General features: G+C 41.9%; 1 protein-coding gene across 4 annotated transcripts in view; it reads left to right on the top strand.

Annotated features, from left to right (window-relative positions):
* Positions 1–19305, top strand: part of LOC118364862 (EVI5-like protein) — a 38840-nt gene extending 19535 nt beyond the window's left edge. For 3 of the 4 annotated variants that reach the window (XM_052490403.1, XM_052490402.1, XM_052490405.1), the window contains 14 exons: positions 329–472; positions 697–786; positions 4230–4327; positions 4560–4620; positions 4833–4886; positions 5464–5496; positions 5956–6096; positions 11008–11124; positions 11225–11365; positions 11722–11889; positions 15058–15204; positions 15649–15744; positions 16168–16263; positions 17806–19305. In XM_052490403.1, coding sequence (XP_052346363.1) covers positions 329–472; positions 697–786; positions 4230–4327; positions 4560–4620; positions 4833–4886; positions 5464–5496; positions 5956–6096; positions 11008–11124; positions 11225–11365; positions 11722–11889; positions 15058–15204; positions 15649–15744; positions 16168–16263; positions 17806–18114 — 1695 coding nt within the window. In that variant the 3' untranslated portion in view covers positions 18115–19305. The remainder of the gene's footprint in view (positions 1–328; positions 473–696; positions 787–4229; positions 4328–4559; positions 4621–4832; positions 4887–5463; positions 5497–5955; positions 6097–11007; positions 11125–11224; positions 11366–11721; positions 11890–15057; positions 15205–15648; positions 15745–16167; positions 16264–17805) is intronic. The other variant, XM_052490404.1, reaches the window with a different exon arrangement.
* The last annotated feature ends 1532 nt before the right edge of the window (positions 19306–20837 follow it).

Genomic DNA, 20837 nt, shown 5'->3' on the forward strand with positions numbered 1-20837 from the left:
GTACCACTTTTAAACCATTACAGTGTTGCAGCTCAACTAAAACCCCTATTATTATAAACTGGGTGGTTTTAGATCTGAATGCTGATTGGCTGACAGCCATGTTATATCAGACCGTATACCACGGCTATGACAAAACATTTATTTTTACTGCTCTAATTACATTGGTTACCCGTTTATAATAGCAATAAGGCACCTTGGGGGTTTGTGATATATGGCCAATATACCACACCCTCTCGTGCCTTATTGCTTAATTAACTCCTCTCGTCTCTTCCCCTCTCATCTACCCTCTTTCTCTTCCTCTTTTCCCTCTCTCACCTTATCCCAACAGGAGCAGCTCCCGGAGTTGAACGTCCACTTCCGTTCTCAGAGTTTCCACACCTCCATGTACGCCTCCTCCTGGTTCCTCACTCTCTTCCTCACCTTCCTCCCCATGCCCGTCGCCACACGCATCTTTGATATCTTCATGTACGAGGTAAGAGACTCACCACTGGTGTCTTATACGAGTGTGAGAATGTGTTTGGGTGAACACACTTTGAGAGAAAAAAATCAACATAGTGGATCCAATAGACATGGTTTGATTTAAATGTAACCTTTATTTACAGGTTGTTCTCATGAAGATAAAATATATTCCATAAGAGAGTCTTGTGATCGAGCACTATGGTTGTGTTGAATTGAACTTTGATTCCCTGTCTTCAGGGTCTGGAGATTATATTTCGTGTGGGCATGGCCATTCTGCAGTACAACCAGACTGACCTCATCCAGTTGGACATGGAGGGCATGTCTCAGGTAAACAACCACTAGGCCCCCTCAAAATTAGTGGACGATATATGGAATAGGGTGCCATTTGGGATTTATCCAATATTTTTATTTTACCTTTATTTAACTATGCAAGTCAGGGCCAGAACATATTTTTTTACCTTGTCATCTTGGGGATTCAATCTTGCAACCTTTCGGATACTAGTCCAACACTAGCCTACCTGCCGTCCCAATAAAAGGCACTACAGCAGGGTTTTTTTTATTTTATTCTACCTTTATTTAACCAGGCAAGTCGGTTAAGAACACATTCTTATTTTCAATGACGGCCTGGACAGTGGGTTAACTACCTGTTCAGGGGCAGAACGACAGACCTGACCTTGTCAGCTCGGGGGTTTGAACTCACAACCTTCCGGTTACTAGTCCAACGCTCTACAGCAGGGTTCCCCAATAAGCTGTTTCACCATTAAGTAATTCAGCTTTAAGGGACCAAATTTCTCTTGTGGGTGATTTTATTTGGCCCCCCATGTTTTCTGAGATTTTATTTAAACAAAAAAAATCTTTCTTGGACATAAAAGACTGTAAAATTACCAGAAAATGAGCTCAACGTGATTTTAATTGAGGAAATCTGTTCCCAAGTATTCCCACGGATACATGGAGACATATGTGATCGTATCACAATGTAATCAAGGTTTCAAATTCAAATTGTTTTGTGAAATACTATATCTGTTCTTGCGGTCAATTTTCAGTGTACAAATTATTGATAACTATGTTCCATCGGCTCAAAGAAAAATCAGCCCACAGCTAAATGTAATTGGGGACCCCTGCACTATAGTATAAATCATGAATTATCACTGTAGATAGACACAAGACTTGCTGGAGGCAAGAAAAACAAAAGAGAGAATTATCATGTGATACCTACAGGACATATTATTCCCTTTCAGAGTGTATTAACAGACATATTATTTGTCATAGTGTATTAACAGACATTATTCCCTTTCAGAGTGTATTAACAGACATATTATTTGTCATAGTGTATTAACAGACATATTATTTGTCATAGTGTATTAACAGACATTATTTTTCATAGTGTATTAACAGGACATATTATTTTTCATAGTGTATTAACAGATATATTATTTTTCATAGTGTATTAACAGGACATATTATTCCCTTTCAGAGTGTATTAACAGACATATTATTCCCTTTCAGAGTGTATTAACAGACATATTATTCCCTTTCAGAGTGTATTAACAGACATATTATTCCCTTTCAGAGTGTATTAACAGACATATTATTCCCTTTCAGAGTGTATTAACAGACATATTATTCCCTTTCAGAGTGTATTAACAGACATATTATTCCCTTTCAGAGTGTATTAACAGACATATTATTCCCTTTCAGAGTGTATTAACAGACATATTATTCCCTTTCAGAGTGTATTAACAGGACATATTATTCCCTTTCATAGTGTATTAACAGACATATTCTTTTTCATAGTGTATTAACAGACATATTCTTTTTCATAGTGTATTAACAGACATATTCTTTTTCATAGTGTATTAACAGACATATTCTTTTTCATAGTGTATTAACAGACATATTCTTTTTCATAGTGTATTAACAGACATATTCTTTTTCATAGTGTATTAACAGACATATTCTTTTTCATAGTGTATTAACAGACATATTCTTTTTCATAGTGTATTAACAGACATATTCTTTTTCATAGTGTATTAACAGACATATTCTTTTTCATAGTGTATTAACAGACATATTCTTTTTCATAGTGTATTAACAGACATATTATTTGTCATAGTGTATTAACAGACATATTATTTGTCATAGTGTATTAACAGACATTATTTTTCATAGTGTATTAACAGGACATATTATTTTTCATAGTGTATTAACAGATATATTATTTTTCATAGTGTATTAACAGGACATATTATTCCCTTTCATAGTGTATTAACAGGACATATTATTCCCTTTCAGAGTGTATTAACAGACATATTATTCCCTTTCAGAGTGTATTAACAGGACATATTATTCCCTTTCATAGTGTATTAACAGACATATTCTTTTTCATAGTGTATTAACAGACATATTCTTTTTCATAGTGTATTAACAGACATATTCTTTTTCATAGTGTATTAACAGACATATTCTTTTTCATAGTGTATTAACAGACATATTCTTTTTCATAGTGTATTAACAGACATATTCTTTTTCATAGTGTATTAACAGACATATTCTTTTTCATAGTGTATTAACAGACATATTCTTTTTCATAGTGTATTAACAGACATATTCTTTTTCATAGTGTATTAACAGACATATTCTTTTTCATAGTGTATTAACAGACATATTCTTTTTCATAGTGTATTAACAGACATATTCTTTTTCATAGTGTATTAACAGACATATTATTCCCTTTCATAGTGTATTAACAGACATATTATTCCCTTTCAGAGTGTATTAACAGGACATATTATTCCCTTTCAGAGTGTATTAACAGGACATATTATTCCCTTTCACAGTGTATTAACAGGACATATTATTCCCTTTCATAGTGTATTAACAGGACATATTATTTTTCATAGTGTATTAACAGAACATATTATTTTTCATAGTGTATTAACAGACATATTATTTTTCATAGTGTATTAACAGACATTCTTTTTCATAGTGTATTAACAGGACATATTCTTTTTCATAGTGTATTAACAGACATTCTTTTTCATAGTGTATTAACAGGACATATTATTTTTCATAGTGTATTAACAGAACATATTATTTTTCATAGTGTATTAACAGACATATTATTTTTCATAGTGTATTAACAGACATTCTTTTTCATAGTGTATTAACAGGACATATTCTTTTTCATAGTGTATTAACAGACATTCTTTTTCATAGTGTATTAACAGACATATTATTTTTCATAGTGTATTAACAGGACATATTATTCCCTTTCATAGTGTATTAACAGACGACATATTCTTGTACAGAGTGTATGAACAGGAGACACATTCTCGTTCAGAGTGTATTAACAGGAGACACATTCTCGTTCAGAGTGTATTAACAGGAGACACATTCTCGTTCAGAGTGTATTAACAGGAGACACATTCTCGTTCAGAGTGTATTAACAGGAGACACATTCTCGTTCAGAGTGTATTAACAGGAGACACATTCTCGTTCAGAGTGTATTAACAGGAGACACATTCTCGTTCAGAGTGTATTAACAGGAGACACATTCTCGTTCAGAGTGTATTAACAGGAGACACATTCTCGTTCAGAGTGTATTAACAGGAGACACATTCTCGTTCAGAGTGTATTAACAGGAGACATATTCTCGTTCAGAGTGTATTAACAGGAGACATATTCTCGTTCAGAGTGTATTAACAGGAGACATATTCTCGTTCAGAGTGTATTCTATGAAGCTCTAACCATGTCTCTTCCTTCTCTCGCAGCACTTCCAGAAGTTGATCCCTCACCAGTTTGACAGCTGCCCAGACAAGCTGATCCTGAGGGCCTACCAGGTCAAATACAACCCCAAGAGGATGAAGAAGTAGGCTCTGCTTCTAATCACTATTCATTAGAATAACAATACTGGCTTTAGGTTGTAGACTACAGTTCATATGGCCCAATGGGCCCTGATTTGTGGTGGTGTTACTATACAAAGCATGCTTTCAGTTTAAGATGATTAGTTTCAGTTTGATTTGCACACAGTCAAATGCATAAATGGAAAATGGAAACGCATTGTATGAATCTAACTCTGCTAAAATGCTTTTATTTGCCAGGTTGGAGAAAGAGTACACCACAATCAAGAACAAAGAGATGGAGGAGCAGATAGAGATCAAGGTGTGTGTGTGTGTGTGTGTGTGTGTGTGTGTGTGTGTGTGTGTGTGTGTGTGTGTGTGTGTGTGTGTGTGTGTGTGTGTGTGTGTGTGTACTCACGCGTCTTAACTTCTTTGAGCTAATCTATTAATAGACCAACAGATTTATAAGCATTGTATAATGACTAATACATGTTCCTAACGGTCTCTCTACCCGTTTTAAATACACATCCACAGAGGTTACGCACAGAGAACAGGCTTCTGAAGCAGAGGATTGAGACATTGGAGAAGGTAAGAGATGGAAACTTGGCCTCGAGTCAGACACTCACTTTCGTGCTTATGCGAATAAGGTTTATGATGGACAATAAAACACAGCCAGGAACATGAAGCTAAAATATGCCAAACAAGACTTATATCCTGTCACATTTTACAGAATAAGTGAGGTGACTTAAGTTGTGAATGCACCTAAAGACAGAGATCATGTCTGTTGATTTTGTGTGCGTGAATGGATGATTGAAATGGATGGGCCTTATTCTAGACCGGAGCCACTGAGTCTCTCCTCCTTTTCCAAGCACTCTGGCTTTTCCTCCCCTCTTGCTTCTCTCCTGTTGTTCTCTGAGTAATGCTTGTTGTCTTTCTGTCCTCTTTTTATTCCTTCTCTCACACAAACCCACTGCCGCTCTTTCACTCTGTACTGTGATTTATTTATTTCTGTCTCACCCTCGTATTTATTTTCTGTTGTCACGTTTCCGTTACACGCTCGCCCTGTTCTTATCCTTCACTCCTCTTTTGTCTTTAAGTCTCCCTATTCTCTCCTTATCCTCCTTTTATTGTCTTATCTTCTTCCTCTCCTTCACTGGTGTTGTAGGAAAGTGCTGCTCTAGCAGACAGGCTGATACAGGTACGGTACTGGAAAACCATCTCTCCTCCTCTTAACACCTTCCTTCCTCCTGCACTTCCTCTCTCTGTCTGCAATGACAGTGACCGATCAGTGCCTGACTTCTGCATGAGAGAATGTTTTGTATGTCTGTCTGTCTGTCCGTCCGTCTGACCCTGCTCCCCCTGTGACCGCATGTGTGTCCATGGCGGGTGCTCTAACACTGCATGTGGCTCGTCGAAACACAGGCACTGTTTTGTGCCCTTTGTCATTCATTAGGACAGAAATGTCTTTGCAGGGTAATTGCAACTTAATCGGAATGGATACAGAAGAGCCATTTATATTCTACTCTGTCAAACTCCTAATATCTAACCTCCAATAGTGAAAGTGTTAAAGCTAAGCACCAATTCCCTCTAAATTCCAACCAACAATGTCCATACCCCCACCCCCCTGGTCTCTGACCCTGTGTCTTCACTATTCCAGGGTCAGGTGACGCGGGCGCAGGAGGCGGAGGAGAACTACGTGATCAAGCGGGAGCTGGCGGTGGTGAGGCAGCAGTTCAGCGTGACCAGCCAGAACCTGGAGAAAGCCCAGGACACCATCGGAGAACTGCAGCGGGAGAAGGTAAGGAATGATCTGGAGTCAGTGTGGGTGAGATATTGGGATGGGGCAGGGACTGAACTAAAGTCAGGCTTTGATGAACAGTGCATCCGTCTTAGGCTTTCACTCAAATACAAGTCTATTGCAATGGATAACAAGCTCTAAAAGTTACAAATTGGCAAAACATGTTTTTGATGTGCCAGTGACTGTTATGGAAAAATACCAGCACTAGGCTTTATAGTCTGTGGTTGCCCTTGTGGATTTTTTTTCTTGTTCTTGTTTGGGGAACTGACTCATTCGGACAGTCTTCTGCTCGTAAAATATTGACATAATTTTTAGCAAATTGTACTTGTCATATAATTACATTCTACATCAATGACATTGACAAATTATTCGGGGAGAAAAAATAAATAAAGGCTGGTGTTGGTGAGAACTGTGAAGTGTCAAAGTGAATTTCCCCAAGTCAGTTTGTGTTGTTGTGACCTCAATCTAGCCAGAGTGGCACAGTTAGTGGATGTTGGATGATAGACAGTATCGGTCTGCATCATAATCAGTGATGGCAAGATTTCTGGCTCTCACAGACCTGTAACTTCCTCTTTAGGAGGCTCCTCTGTCCTCCACTCATTACCTGTATTAATGGCACCTGTTTGAACTTGTTATCAGTATAAAAGACACCTGTCCACAACCTCAAACAGTCACACTCCAAACTCCACTATTGCCAAGACCAAAGACCTGTCAAAGGACACCAGAAACAAAATTGTAGACCTGCACCAGGCTGGGAAGACTGAATCTGCAATAGGTAAGCAGCTTGGTTTGAAGAAATCAACTGTGGGAGCAATTATTAGGAAATGGAAGACATACAAGAACACTGATAATCTCCCTCGATCTGGGGCTCCACGCAAGATCTCACCCCGTGGGGTCAAAATTATCACAAGAACGGTTAGCAAAAATCCCAGAACCACACCGGGGGACCTAGTGAATGACCTGCAGAGAGCTGGGACCAAAGTAACAAAGCCTACCATCAGTAACACACTACCCCGCCAGGGACTCAAATCCTGCAGTGCCAGAAGTGTCCCCCTGCTTAAGCAAGTACATGTCCAGGCCTGTCTGAAGTTTGCTAGAGAGCATTTGGATGATTCAGAAGAAGATTGGGAGAATGTCATATGGTCAGATGAAACCAAAATATACATTTTTGGTAAAAACTCAACTCGTCGTGTTTGGAGGACAAAGAATGCTGAGTTGCATCCAAAGAACACAATACCTACTGTGAAGCATGGGGGTGGAAACATCATGCTTTGGGGCTGTTTTTCTGCAAAGGGATCAGGACGACTAAAGGAAAGAATGAATGGGGCCATGTATCGTGAGATTTTGAGTGAAAACCTCCTTCCATCAGCAAGGGCATTGAAGTATTGAGTATTGAGAAACTTTTGTTATTGACCAAATACTTATTTTCCACCATAATTTGCAAATAAATTCATTAAAAGTCCTACAATGTGATTTTCCGGATTTTTTTCTTCTCATTTTGTCTGTCATAGTTGAAGTGTACCTATGATGAAAATTACAGGCCTCTCTCATCTTTTTAAGTGGGAGAACTTGCACAATTGGTGGCAGACTAAATACTTTTTTGCCCCACTGTATGTCTTAGAGGCAACTGTTGCAGTGTATACATGTTATTATGCCCCTTTGCTCTACATACCATGTAACATAAAAACAACATGTGTTTTCCAAACAGTTCAGCATAATGCGCGTATGGATGTTTGTGATTCGTACGTTTAGGACCAAGTTGATTATCGTCTTATCGTAAGTGTTTGGGTAGCGCTTTGATGATAGTGGAAAGGCTGGCAAACACTTTCTTAGTTTCTCGTCATGGGTTATATCTGAAAAACGTCACTTAAATTACAGAAACTGAATCACTACCAAAGTAACTGTTCTATGCTCACTTACAGTAATTCTGTGTGTGTTTTTAGGACGGTGTTGCTTGTCAATGTGTTGACTCTTTTTAATGTAGAATTATTGCATTCAGTTGCCAGCAGAGCAACACTGTACATTATAAATCCAAACAAATTTTATTTGTCACATGCGCCGAATACTTACAAGCCCTTACCCAATAATGCAGTTTTAAGAAAATAGTTGAGAAAATATTTACTAAATAAACCTCAGTAAAAAAAAAAGGAACACAATAAAATAACAATAACGCTGCTATATACAGCGGTACCAAGTCGGTGTGTGGGAGAACAGGTTAGTCGAGGCAATTATGGTCATTTGTACATGCAGGTAGGGGTGAAATGACTATGCATTGATCATAAACAGTGAGTAGCAGCAGTGTAAAAAAACAAAGCGGGTGGGGGGAGGCCAATGCAAATAGTCTGGGTGGCCATTTGATTAATTATTCAGCAGTCATATGTCTTGGGGGTAGAAGCTGATAAGGAGCCTTTTGGGCCTAGACTTGGCATTCCGGTACCGCTTGCCGAGCAGTAGCAGAGGGAACAGTCTAGGACTTGTGTGACTGGAGTCTTTGCCAATTTTTTGGGCTTTCTTATCCTGTAGTTCACAATCATTTCCTTTGTCTTGCTCACGTTGAGGGAGAGGTTGTTGTCCTGGCACCACACTACCAGGTCTCTGACCTCCTCCCTGTAGGCTGTCTCATTGTTGTCGGTGATCAGGCCTGCCACCGTTGTGTCGTCAACAAACTTAATGATGGTGTTGAAGTCGTGCTTGGCCACACAGTCATGGGTGAAAAGGGAGTGTACAGGAGGGGACTAAGCACATACCCCTGAGGGGCCCCCGTGTTGAAGATCAGCGTTGCAGACGTGTTGTTACCTACCCTTACCACCTGGGGACGGCCCTTCAGGAAGTCCAAGATCTAGTTACAGAGGGTGGTGTTTAGTCCCAGGATCCTTAGCTTAGTGATGAGCTTTGTGGGCACTATGCCATTGAACGCTGAGCTGTAGTCAATGAACAGCATTCTTACATAGGTGTTCCTTTTGTCCAGGTGGGAAAGGGCAGTGTGGAGTGCAATTGAGATTGTGTCATCTGTGGATCTGAGGCGGTATGGGAATTGGAGTGGGAAAAGGGGTTTGCGAGATGATGGCGTTGATGTGAGCCATGACCAGCCTTTCAAAGCAATTCATGGCTACCGAGGTGAGTGCTACGGGGGCAGTAGTCATTGTATAGAGTTTGATGTTTGACCTGTTCTAAATCCATAGTGTTATAACATTGTGTTCACCCAGGGCTGGTGTGGTATAAGCCAGTTGTATGAGCATTCTAATGTATAGATGTAGACAGACCGCCATGGTGAGGTGGACAATTAGTGTGATGTTGAATGGGTAGACAGACAGACAATGCCTGTAGCCCAGCTGGTCCAGTACAATAGGGCTTCAGTTATTCTATTGTGGCTGTGTGTTAGCAGCTGTGTGTTAGCAGCTGTGTGTCGCCTGTCCTTGTGTGTTAGTGTGTGTTGTATGCTACAGAAACACCGAATGCTCTTCTGTGACTTTGCCTCACGGTGCACTGCATCATGTGTGTAGAATGTTGTTTTTCATTTTTTTATATATATACATTTTAAAAATATTTCTCACACACACTATTTTAGTCTATTCAAACACGTGTGAGTCAGTCGGCACTTGAATCCGTTTTGAATGCAAGTCCCCAACGACGGCAAAAAATAAAAGACGATGTGTTTCTGTTGCTGAATGTGTCAGGAACCACAACTCTTTCTACAGACGTTAGTTTCTCAGTTTCAATTCAAAGGGTTTCATTGGGGAAACATGGTCACATTGCCAAAGCAAATTAAATGGATAATAAACAAAAGTGAAATAAACAGAAATAAACATTACACTCACAAACGTTTCAAAGGAATAGAGACATTTCCAATGTCATATTGTGGCTATGGACAGTGTGTACAGTGTTGTAACAATGTGCTGTTTCTCTTCATACTCAAGACACAGCAGTCACACTAATGTGAGAGCACGTCTCAACATTGTTTCCTTGACTGTCTCCTCCTCCTCCGTTAGTAAGTTTTAGATCTACTAGAATTGGGGCCATGGAGAGAATCAGTGGTATAGGTGTGTGTGGTGTTGCTATGGATTTGGAGTTTCAGGTGTGGTCAGAGTATGTGTTGTGCCTCCGATGACTAGCCTGGGTGTATTACCAAGCCAGAATTCACACACCCCCACCTCTCACTTCTCTCTCACATTGAAACCGAGTGGTACTTTAATTCACAAAGAAAGAAAGGCCTTTATGCCATGCATACGCATACAAAGATATTGGTTTGTCCCAACGTTCTCTCTCTATCTCACCAGCTCTCTCTTTCAGTCTAATCTCTCTGAACAGCATCTAGTGAGAAACGGACACTTTTTTTGGTTGGTTTCCCCCTTTTGCCAACCCACATCCCTTCTGTCCATCTCACCACAACTACCACAGCGACACAGAGCTGTACTCCACATCTCCTTTTAGTACATCACTCATTTATCTGCTTGGGTGTCCACCAATGAGGTGAATCTACCTGGTGGATACACTGATAGACTTTGTGGTTTCCCATTTCCATATCAATAGAAAACAGCCATTTAGACAGACATTCTTCTGCCCCGTCAACCAATCAAATGTATTTTAAAAAGGCCTTTTTGAGTTAGCAGTGGCAAACTGCTATGCAGAAACCCAGCCTAGATTCCCAGACCGCAAGCAATCCAGATGTAGAAGCACAGTGGCTAGGAAAAACTCCCTAGAAAGGCAGGAACCTAGGAAGAAACCTAGAGAGGAACCAGGCTCTAAGGGTTGGCCAGCCCTCTTCTGACTGTGCTGGGTGGAGGATCTTTATCTTCTGATGCCTTAGTACACAGAGCAGTTTGATTGATTGGTTGATATGTGTAGTGTCAGTTTGGGATTGGTCCCAGTGTGTTGTCTCCGTTTATAATTGGTCCATGTGTTGTTTCTCAGTACACAGAGCAGTTTGTGACCGGTCTGCAGACGCAGCTGGAGCAGTCCCGGCTGCAGGAGGCAGAGCTACTGGGAGCCCTCAAAGAGATGCAGGACAAAGTATTGGACCTAGAGAAGGTAAGAGAACCGAGCTCAACCACACCTGTGTACGTGTGTGTGTGTGGTTATATCTGTATGTTTCATATCTTTATCATGCGTGTGTGTGTTTGTGTTACAGAGGAGCAGCTCTCTGCCTGATGAGAACAACGTGGCCCAGCTACAGGATGAGCTGAAGCTGGTGAAACTCCGAGAGCTGGAGACACTGCACTCCTTCAGAGAGATGCAGGACACGGTGACCGAGCTCAACCAGCGCTGGCAGGTAAGTAAACACACCACAGAGCAGAGAACTGTACAGTAGGGAACTGAAGGCTTCAGAAGGGGAGAGCATAGTAGAGGTGACTAGAAGGACTGTGCTTATGTAGCAGTGTTGCTTCCGTCCCTCTCCTCGCCCCAACCTGGGTTAGAACCAGGCACTCTCTGCACACATTGACAACAGTCACCCTCAAATCGTCGTTACCCGTCGCTCCACGAAAGCCACGGCCCTTGCAGAGCAAGGGGAACAACTACTTCAAGGTCTCAGAGCGAGTGACTTCAGGGAGAGATAGATAGAGAACCGATGCACATTGGTTGTGTCTCTCTAACCTGTTCTTCATCTCCGTTCCTCTCTCTCTCCAGCTCCACATGTCAAAAGGCGGCGGGGGTGGAGGTCACTGGAAGGAATCCCCCAAGAAGAACGCCCTGAATGAGCTGCAGGAGAAGCTGATGGGGGTGCGTCTGAGAGAGGCCCAGGCCCAGGCTGAACTCAGGGAAGTCAAACTCCAAGCCATACAGCTGGAGAGCAAGGTCAGTGGAGGAACTTTAGCCTGAGAGCCAAATCTGTTTGTGCTCTATCTAAATAAAAGTGATCCAATGTGTATTATTTCCTTAGTCTGATCTCAGGTCTGTCTCACGTAACAATGACCATATGAGTTGGCAAGATGGCACAAACAGTGCTGGGACCAGCCTAGGGAAATAAATCATATTGGCTCACATTTCTAATGGAGACTTTCATTAGGCCTAAATGACTAAGGGGTAACTACTACTACAAATACTATGTGGAAATGGTAGATAAATCCCAAATAGTACCTTCAAAACACCAGTCTCAACCTCAACATCCTGACTCTGGGATGCTGGCCTTCTAGGCAGAGTTCCTCTGTCCAGTGTTTGTGTTCTTTTGCCCATCTTAATCTTCTCTTTTTATTGGCCAGTCTGAGCTATGGATTTTTCTTTGAAACTCTGCCTAGAAGGCCAGCATCCCGGAGTCGCCTCTTCACTGTTGACGTTGAGACTGGTGTTTTGCGGGTACTATTTAATTAAGCTGCTAATTGAGGACTTGTGAGGCGTCTGTTTCTCAAACTAGACACTATAATGCACTTGTCCTCTTGCTCAGTTGTGCACCGGGGCCTCCCACTCCTCTTTCTATTCTGGTTAGAGCCAGTTTGGGCTGTCCTGTGAAGGGAGTATTACACAGCGTTGTACGAGATCTTCAGTTTCTTGGCTATTTCTCGCATGGAATAGCCTTAATTTCTCAGAACAAGAATAGACTGATGAGTTTCAGAAGAAAGCTCTTTGTTTCTGGTCATTTTGCGCCTGTAATCGAACCCACAAATGCTGATGCTCCAGATACTCAACTAGTCTAAAGAAGGACAGTTTTATTGCTTCTTTAATCAGAACAACAGTTTTCCGCTGTGCTAACATAATTGCAAAAGTGTTTTCTAATGACCAAGTAGCCTTTTAAAATGATAAACTTGGATTAGCTAACACAACATGCCATTGGAACGCATGAGTGATGGTTGCTCATAATGGGCCTCTGTACGCCTATGTAGATATTCTATTAAAAATCAGCCGTTTCCAGCTACAATAGTCATTTACAACATTAACAATGTCTGCACTGTGTTTCTGATCAATTTGATGTTATTTAAATGGACAGAAAATGTGCTATTCTTTCAAAAACAAGGACATTTCTAAGTGACCCCAAACTTTTGAATGATAGTGTACATATATTGCCTCATCTTTTTGATTTATGGAAAGTACCTCGCTAAGTGTTTAACATTCAGTTCCACACTCATGTTTCTCACCCTGATGAGTGAGATGTTTGACTTTTGTGGTGGATTATTCAAAGCTCTCTACAACACCATAGGCCGACACACACACACACACACACACATTTTCGTTACAGTTCATCACTTTGGGCCGCAGGTTGGCATTTATTGGGATGACTCATGTACTGGAGGCAGCGCTGCAGAATGGTCACTAGCTGGCACAGCCAGTCAAAATAGCAGATTTTAAACCTAACCTTAAATTAAGACCTAAAAGCTAATATCATATACAGTACCAGTCAAAAGTTTGGACACACCTACTCATTCAAGGGTTTTTATTTATTTTTTACTATTTTCCACATTGTAGGATAATAGTGAAGACATCACAACTATGAAATAACACATGGAATCATGTAGTAACCAAAAACATGTTAAACAAATCAAAATATATTTTATATTTGAGATTCTTCAAATAGCCACTCTTTGCCTTGATGACAGCTTTGCATACGCTTGGAATTCTCTAAACCAGCTTCACCTGGAATGCTTTTCCAACAGTCTTGAAGGAGCACTTGTTGGCTGCTTTTCATTCACTCTGCGGTCTGACTCATCCCAAACCATCTCAATTGACTTGAGGTCGGGTGATTTGTGGAGGCCAGGTCATCTGATGCAGCACTCCATCATTCTCCTCCTTGGTCAAATAGCCCTTACACAGCCTGGTGTTGTATTTTGGGTCATTGTCCTGTTGAAAAACAAATGATAGTCCTACTAAGCGCAAACCAGATGGGGTGGCATATCACTGCAGATGCTGTGGTAGCCATGCTGGTTAAGTGCGCCATGAATTCTAAATAAATCACAGACAGTGTCACCAGCAAAGCACCGTCACACCACCTCCTCCATGCTTCACGGTGGGAACCACACATGCAGAGATCATCCATTCACCTACTCTGCCTCTCACAAAGACAGCGTTTGGAACCAAAAATCTAAAATCTATACTCATCAGACCGAAGGACAAATTTCCACCAGTTTAATGTCCATTGCTCGTGTTTTTTGGCCCAAGCAAGTCTCTTCTTATTGGATTCCTTTAGTTGTGGTTTCTTTGCAGCAATACGACCACTAAGGCATGATTCACTCAGTCTCCTCTGAACAGTTGATGTTAAGATGTCTGTTACTTGAACTCTGTTGCAATTTCTGAGACTGGTAACTCTAACTCTAACTTATCCTCTGCAGCAGAGGTCACTCTGGGTCTTCCTTTCCTGTGGTGGTCCTCATGAGAGCCAGGTTCATCATAGCGCTTGGTTTTTGCAACTGCACTTGAAGAAATGTTCAGTTCTTGAAATGTTCCATATTGACTGACCTTCATGTCTTAAAGTAATGATGGACTGTCCTTTTTCTTTGCTCATTTCATCTGTTCTTACCATAATATGGACTTGGTCTTTTATCAAATAGGGCTATCTTCTGTATACTGCCCCTACCATGTCACACAACTGATTGGCTCAAATGCATTAAGAAGGAAAGACATTTCACAAATGAACTTTTAACAAGGCACACCTGTTAATTGAAATGCATTCCAGGTGACCTCATGGTCACCTGAAGCTGGTTGAGAGAATGTCAAGAGTTTGCAAAAGCTGTCTTCAAGGTAAAGTTTGGCTACTTTGAAAAATCTCAAATATAAAATATATTTTGATTTGTTTAACACTTTTTTTGGTTACTACATGATTCCATATGTGTCATTTCATAGTTTTGATGTCTTCACTATTATTCTACAATGTAGAAAATATTAAAAATAAATAACCCTTGAATGAGTAGGTGTGCAAACTTTTGACTTGTGCTGCACATTACATTTAAATACTTGCAATTTAGCAGACGCTAATCCAGAATGACTAATTACGCTTTCAGTCTTCTGACAGTGTCCCCACTCTCTCTTTACCTTCAGAACCAGATTCACAGCAAGCTGATTGGGCGCCATGAGGTGGAGAGCGCCGCCATGCAGGAGAGGCTGCAGCAGCTGGCGGGCCAGAACAAGGGGCTGCAGTCCCAGCTCACCGAGATGAAGAGGAAACGGGCCGAGCTCGACTGCAAGGTGGGGTAGAGGCGGAGGGAAGGGGGAGAATGGAGGTAGCCAACGGTAGCGTTGATATGTGTGGAATAAGTGGGCTGCAAGTTAAGACGGGATGGAGAGAGGGGATGAAGGTGCAGAAAGAGGGAGGGATGGAGAATGGAAGCGGGAGGAGAGGGGAAGTGGAGATGGTATGAGGAGGATGGAGGAAGGTAGTGGAATAAGTGGACTGACTGCCAGGTGAGAGAAGAGAAGATGGTGGGAGAAGGATAGATAAAGGAGAGGGTGTGGGAAATGGAAGCAGCCCAGGGTGACATTGATAAGTGGGCTTTGTGTGTGAGGCTGCAATTTAAACAGACTATATTGCACAACTAGATGGACTAGTGGCTTTCACTCAGGCTTTGGGCCAGAGGTAATTTTTCTCTTTCTGTCTTTTCTCTTCTACCACCCTCTTCCCTCTCTCTGTAGAGTAAAGAGGAGGTGATGGCTGTGCGTTTGCGGGAGGCTGACAGCATGGCCGCCATGGCTGAGCTCAGACAGAAGATAGCTGAGCTGGAGATACAGGTGGGGTGTTTGTACACAGATCTGAACTTGACTTCCATATCGAATGGATGTGATTGTCAAGTGTGTTTAGATTTCTTCTGGGTGGTATGTGTGCATTGGGGAGATCGTCTTCCCTGCTTCTTTGGCGTTGACTGTTCGGTTGTGTCCGTACGCGGGCGAGTATGTGTGCATCTCATCCACCTATCCCTGTCCTACAAAAGGAGTAGGGTCTGATCCAGGGCCAGCTGAACCACTCTGACTCGTGTGTGTGTGTGTGTGTGTGTGTGTGTGTGTGTGTGTGTGTGTGTGTGTGTGTGTGTGTGTGTGTGTGTGTGTGTGTGTGTGTGTGTGTGTGTGTGTGTGTGTGTGTGTGTGTGTGTGTGTGTGTGTGTGTGTGTGTGTGTGTGTGTGTGTGTGTGTGTGTGTGTCATCCCTGTCCTACAGAAGGAGGAGGGTCTGATCCAGGGCCAGCTGAACCACTCTGACTCCAGGCAGTACATCACCCAGCTTCGAGACCAGATCGGAGAGCTCAAGAACGAGGTCACACACATTTAATGTTTAACAGTCATTTTGCAGACACTCTTATCCAGAGCAACTTAATACTTTTTTTGTTTGTTTGTACTGGTCCACCCCGTGGTAATGGAACCCACAACCCTGGTGCTCCACCAACTTAGCCACATGGGCCCCCCCCCCCCGACACACACACACCAGTAAAAGCCCTCGTGTCTGGCGTTAGTTTAGCCATTGAGACCCAGCTATCTAAATCGCATCCCCTCGTGCTTTTTGTATTTCTCTGAACTGATAGATGTTGGCTGCTACGTGAAGCATGACATACTAGAATCACGACTCTGGCCTTCCTCTGTATGACATTTCCAACCACAGAACAGACGTACCCCCCTACCACTTCAAAACCCCAGCCTTCAGAAAGAGGGCGATGAATGCGTGTGAGAACTAGACAACACTGATTCTCACATGCTTACACACACACACACACACACGTAATATACACTTGCTCATTCAGAGAGCGGCTGTGCGTGAGAAGGGAGTGATGGGACTGACTTGCCCTTTTCTGTTCACTAGTTCTTAGAGTGCATACTATTGGTTATATTCGTCATATGGAGCCTTTATGTAAAGAGTACCGAAACATTCCTGACAAAGTCATTTTTCGGTCTCAAAACTCTCGGGCATCTGTTTTGCAATTAATTCATGTTTTGGTGTTGGAACAGATCATAAGTAGAATTAGCATAAATGTTTTACATTTTTTGTAACAGTTTAAGTTATGATTCTAAAGTGTTTATCATACCAATGAATTTTGAATATTCTGATTTTGTCCCAGAACAATATGATACACTTCGAGAAGGGCTGAACTAGAATCAGATCAGTTTTTTTCCAGCCAGTATAGTGTACACGATTGAGCTCTACTGTGTAAACCGAGACTGAAGAGGAAGAGGTGGGCGAGTGCCTAGTTATAGTGTTCCTATTGGTTAACCACTACCCTCCCCCTCCTACCAGCCTAACTCAGTACAAATCTCAGAGTTTTCTGTAAGTACTGAATCAGTGTTTTATCTACACATGCACACACTCACGCAGACACAGACATGTACTTGCTGAAGCATTTGGAGACTGTGGCTTGTCACGCAAGGGACACCCACTACACGTCATTGATGCAGGCTTCACATGTGAACACACACACACACACACACACACACAGGTGAAGTGGTTGGTGCTTCAGCAGGTTCTTTCATAGTAAAACAGACTTCAATCTGTACTGGCAGCTGAAAATCCACAGGTACTCTGACTTTCTGTAAAGCTTATCGACAGACCTTATCAATGTACTAGGTACTAGATTTAGAACACGCCCACAAGGTTAAACCCAGTCTGATGTGCCTGCCACTGCAGGCTAGACCACCATACCAGGTTTCTATAGAAATGGGTCACTTTCCAACCAGTGGTACACACTCTTCTCAACAACTGAAACAGTATCAAAATCCTTTATTTTTGCTATCAGTAATATCCTAGATGACTGTGATAATGATCCCCGGGTATGAATATCTTCTATAACCTTATTTCTTTCTCTTTTAGATCAGGCAGCTCCGCGGGCAGCGCTCCAAGTTCGCCCCTAGTTCCCGGGGCGGTGGCTACCCGGATCTGTGTCTAGCTAGCCCCTCGTCGGCGGGAGGCGACTACCTGAGCTCGGATGAGGACCTTCTCCCCAGCCCCATCCCCCCCAATGCCATGTACCCTGCCCTGCCCCACCCCCACCCCTCGGCCAGGCTGGACAGCGAGGGCAGCACCGACAGCGAAGCAGAGGCCAACCCGGACCACCCCCACCACGGCCCCTCGCAGCAGCTCTACACTAGCATGGTGTGTGCTGAGGTCCTGGACAACTGAGCCATGGAGGTCCCTGGAACTACCTGGTCCTGACCTAGACTACTAAAGATACTGTACTCTGCATCTCTTTAGTATTAGAGATGCTGTACTCACCCCAACTTTATTGTACTACTGTTCTCACCCTAAACTCCTACTGTAACCTGTAACGGACATCCTCCCCCCTCCTTCGCATTGGTGCCATGGTCGCTCCTCTTTTTGTCATTCTCTTCTCTCCATCTCCCCCTTTTACTTCTCTCTTCAGTTATCCCTCTCTTTATCTCCCTCTCTCTCCCTATATCTCTCCCTGAATCTCTTTCTCCTTTACATTCTCACCGGCAGACCCTATATTCCCTATGGGGGTAGAGTCAATTCCAGTCCGATTCCCCTCGCCTCTCCTGTCCTGTCCTTGCCATTAGTTTCCACGCTGCACTCCGGACCTGAGTGAAGAACAGATAACTTCAGTACGCTCCCTCACTGTGCAGCAAAGCATATCCTATCCGCACAGAAAGCAGAGAAAATAAAAAGGATTGAAAATTGACCCCAAAAAATTGCTTTCAACTTTCAATACTCCAACCGTACCACACAGCAGTGACTATGAGATGCGTCGGACGTCACTTTGATTAAATGATTCCCCTCAAGTTTGGAAGGACTCTTCCATATGGATTTGGGATCGGTAAAAGATGAGATGGATGGATGACTTGTTGGGCTTGACCCTGCTCGTACTGTACTGTCCCATGAGCGAGATGTGGAACACGCCATCTCTCTCTTTCCTCCTCCTTTTCTCTCTCTCTCTCTCTCTCTCTCTCCATCTCTCTCTTTCTGCCATTCCATCATTCCAAGAAGACCCATTAGCCACCTGCACTGCCTGTTACAATGGAAACAACCCTCCACTGTAACCTCACAATGCACACTTCAAAAACAATGAGAGCGAGAGGGAAGGAAGGAAGGATAGAGGTAGGAAAGGAGTATGGTGTGGACTTGTACACATCAATATCATAGGGATGTTACTAGATGACATCACATGCATAGATTGATATTAACAATTTATCTTACTGAAATTGTATGTTGTGTGTGTCTCAATGCCTTGCAAATGAAACAAGGCAAGTGAATGACGACGCTCATGTCAACAACAAAAATCTCAACGTTGCCAAATCTTTTTTTTTTTTTCTGCTATTATTTATGTTGTTATTTATTTTAATCTTTTTTTTTATAGATCTCTACAAATATAAATATATAGATGGATACCAACGGCGGCCAAACTTTATACATGTTTTAGTTCCCTTGGTCCTTCGTGCCAACTTGAATCCTGAGGCTGAGGTGTCAACGGGCGGCGTCCATGACGATGCATGTCAAAGAGACCGAACGAATGCGCTGCTATGATTTTCCTCCCTGTCTTCTTTTAAGTTCTCTTCTTTTAAGTTCTATCTGCACAACATGCAGTTGAACTTTACAACCCCTTAGGAATCAGGTGCGAGTGCGAAAACTACTGTGAAGAAATGGTTTAACGGTTATGGCTAGACTTCATAATGATGTCTCTACCTATGGCTTAAGCATGACTTAAGTCGACTTAAGTCGACTTAAGCATGACTTAAGCATGACTTAAGCATGACTTAAGCATGTGAGAATACCCACACATAAACAACTCCTTTTATAATCTATTTGAAATGTGTTAAGGAATTTTTAAACCCTAAAAGCAGATATCAACACACAAGTGCTTGTAAGAGGACAGCAATGGCTCAGTCAATCATTCATTTTGTCTAATGGTGAGGCTAGAGTTTGACTAGTTTGGGATGGATTGGCATGTGTCCTTTAAAAGGCTGTGTGAGTGACGTGAAGGTGTTCATTATGAGTTACGGGGGAGAAAGAAATGTGAGAATTTGTTGAAATTTTCGATCAGAGGCAAAATAATATATAATTTACGAGCTACAAGTGTACTGATCAAACCATCATAAATATCATTATCAAGTTGGACCAGGGTCATCACTCTCTCTGTTGTTCTGTTCTGTTGTTCTCGTCTCAGTCATGGTACTGTATGATGAATTATCAATACCTCTCCTTCCAGAACAGCCAACTGTGACATCACTTCCTCTTTCTACTGCGTGTTACCAATAGGATTTAGGGATGGATGGAAACATTCAGTTGAACATGTTGACTGAAAATATCTGACTATCTGATGCGTGCTGTTACTACAGCTTCAGATGGCTATAATGCACAGGTGTTAACAGACTGGGAGCAGTATTTTTGCCTAGTATATACCTCACTGCCTAAATATGTGGTATATCATCCCAATAGTCTTGAATATATGACAAATGCTTGTGAGAATTAGCTTTAGCTCAGTCATTAGGAGTGGGGAGACGAATGCATCGGCTTGGTGTCATGTTTCCAAAGCATTCAAATGTTCTGTGTTTATATCAATGGGACAGAGTTGATCATGGGAATCGATGATGGCCGTCGAGAAAAAAGCTCCATGTGGTTTCCATAGAAACTCTATATAGATGGAAGGAGCGTTGTCTTACTTCTGTGGCAGACACTTCACATTTCTACATTCTTACAACAGTGGAAGCGAAACGTATGGAATATTATTGAATTATACAATATGACAACCTGAACGAAAGTATTAATATAAATATATCACAATAATAATTGAGTTGATTTGCTGAGGCAGACTGCAGGGGATGTGTGGTATTATATTCAATAGGGTGTTATATAGATCCTAAGATTCTAGATACAGATCCTAAGATTCT

Source organism: Oncorhynchus keta, chromosome 32 (assembly GCF_023373465.1).
Source record: "Oncorhynchus keta strain PuntledgeMale-10-30-2019 chromosome 32, Oket_V2, whole genome shotgun sequence".
NCBI lineage: Eukaryota > Metazoa > Chordata > Actinopteri > Salmoniformes > Salmonidae > Oncorhynchus > Oncorhynchus keta.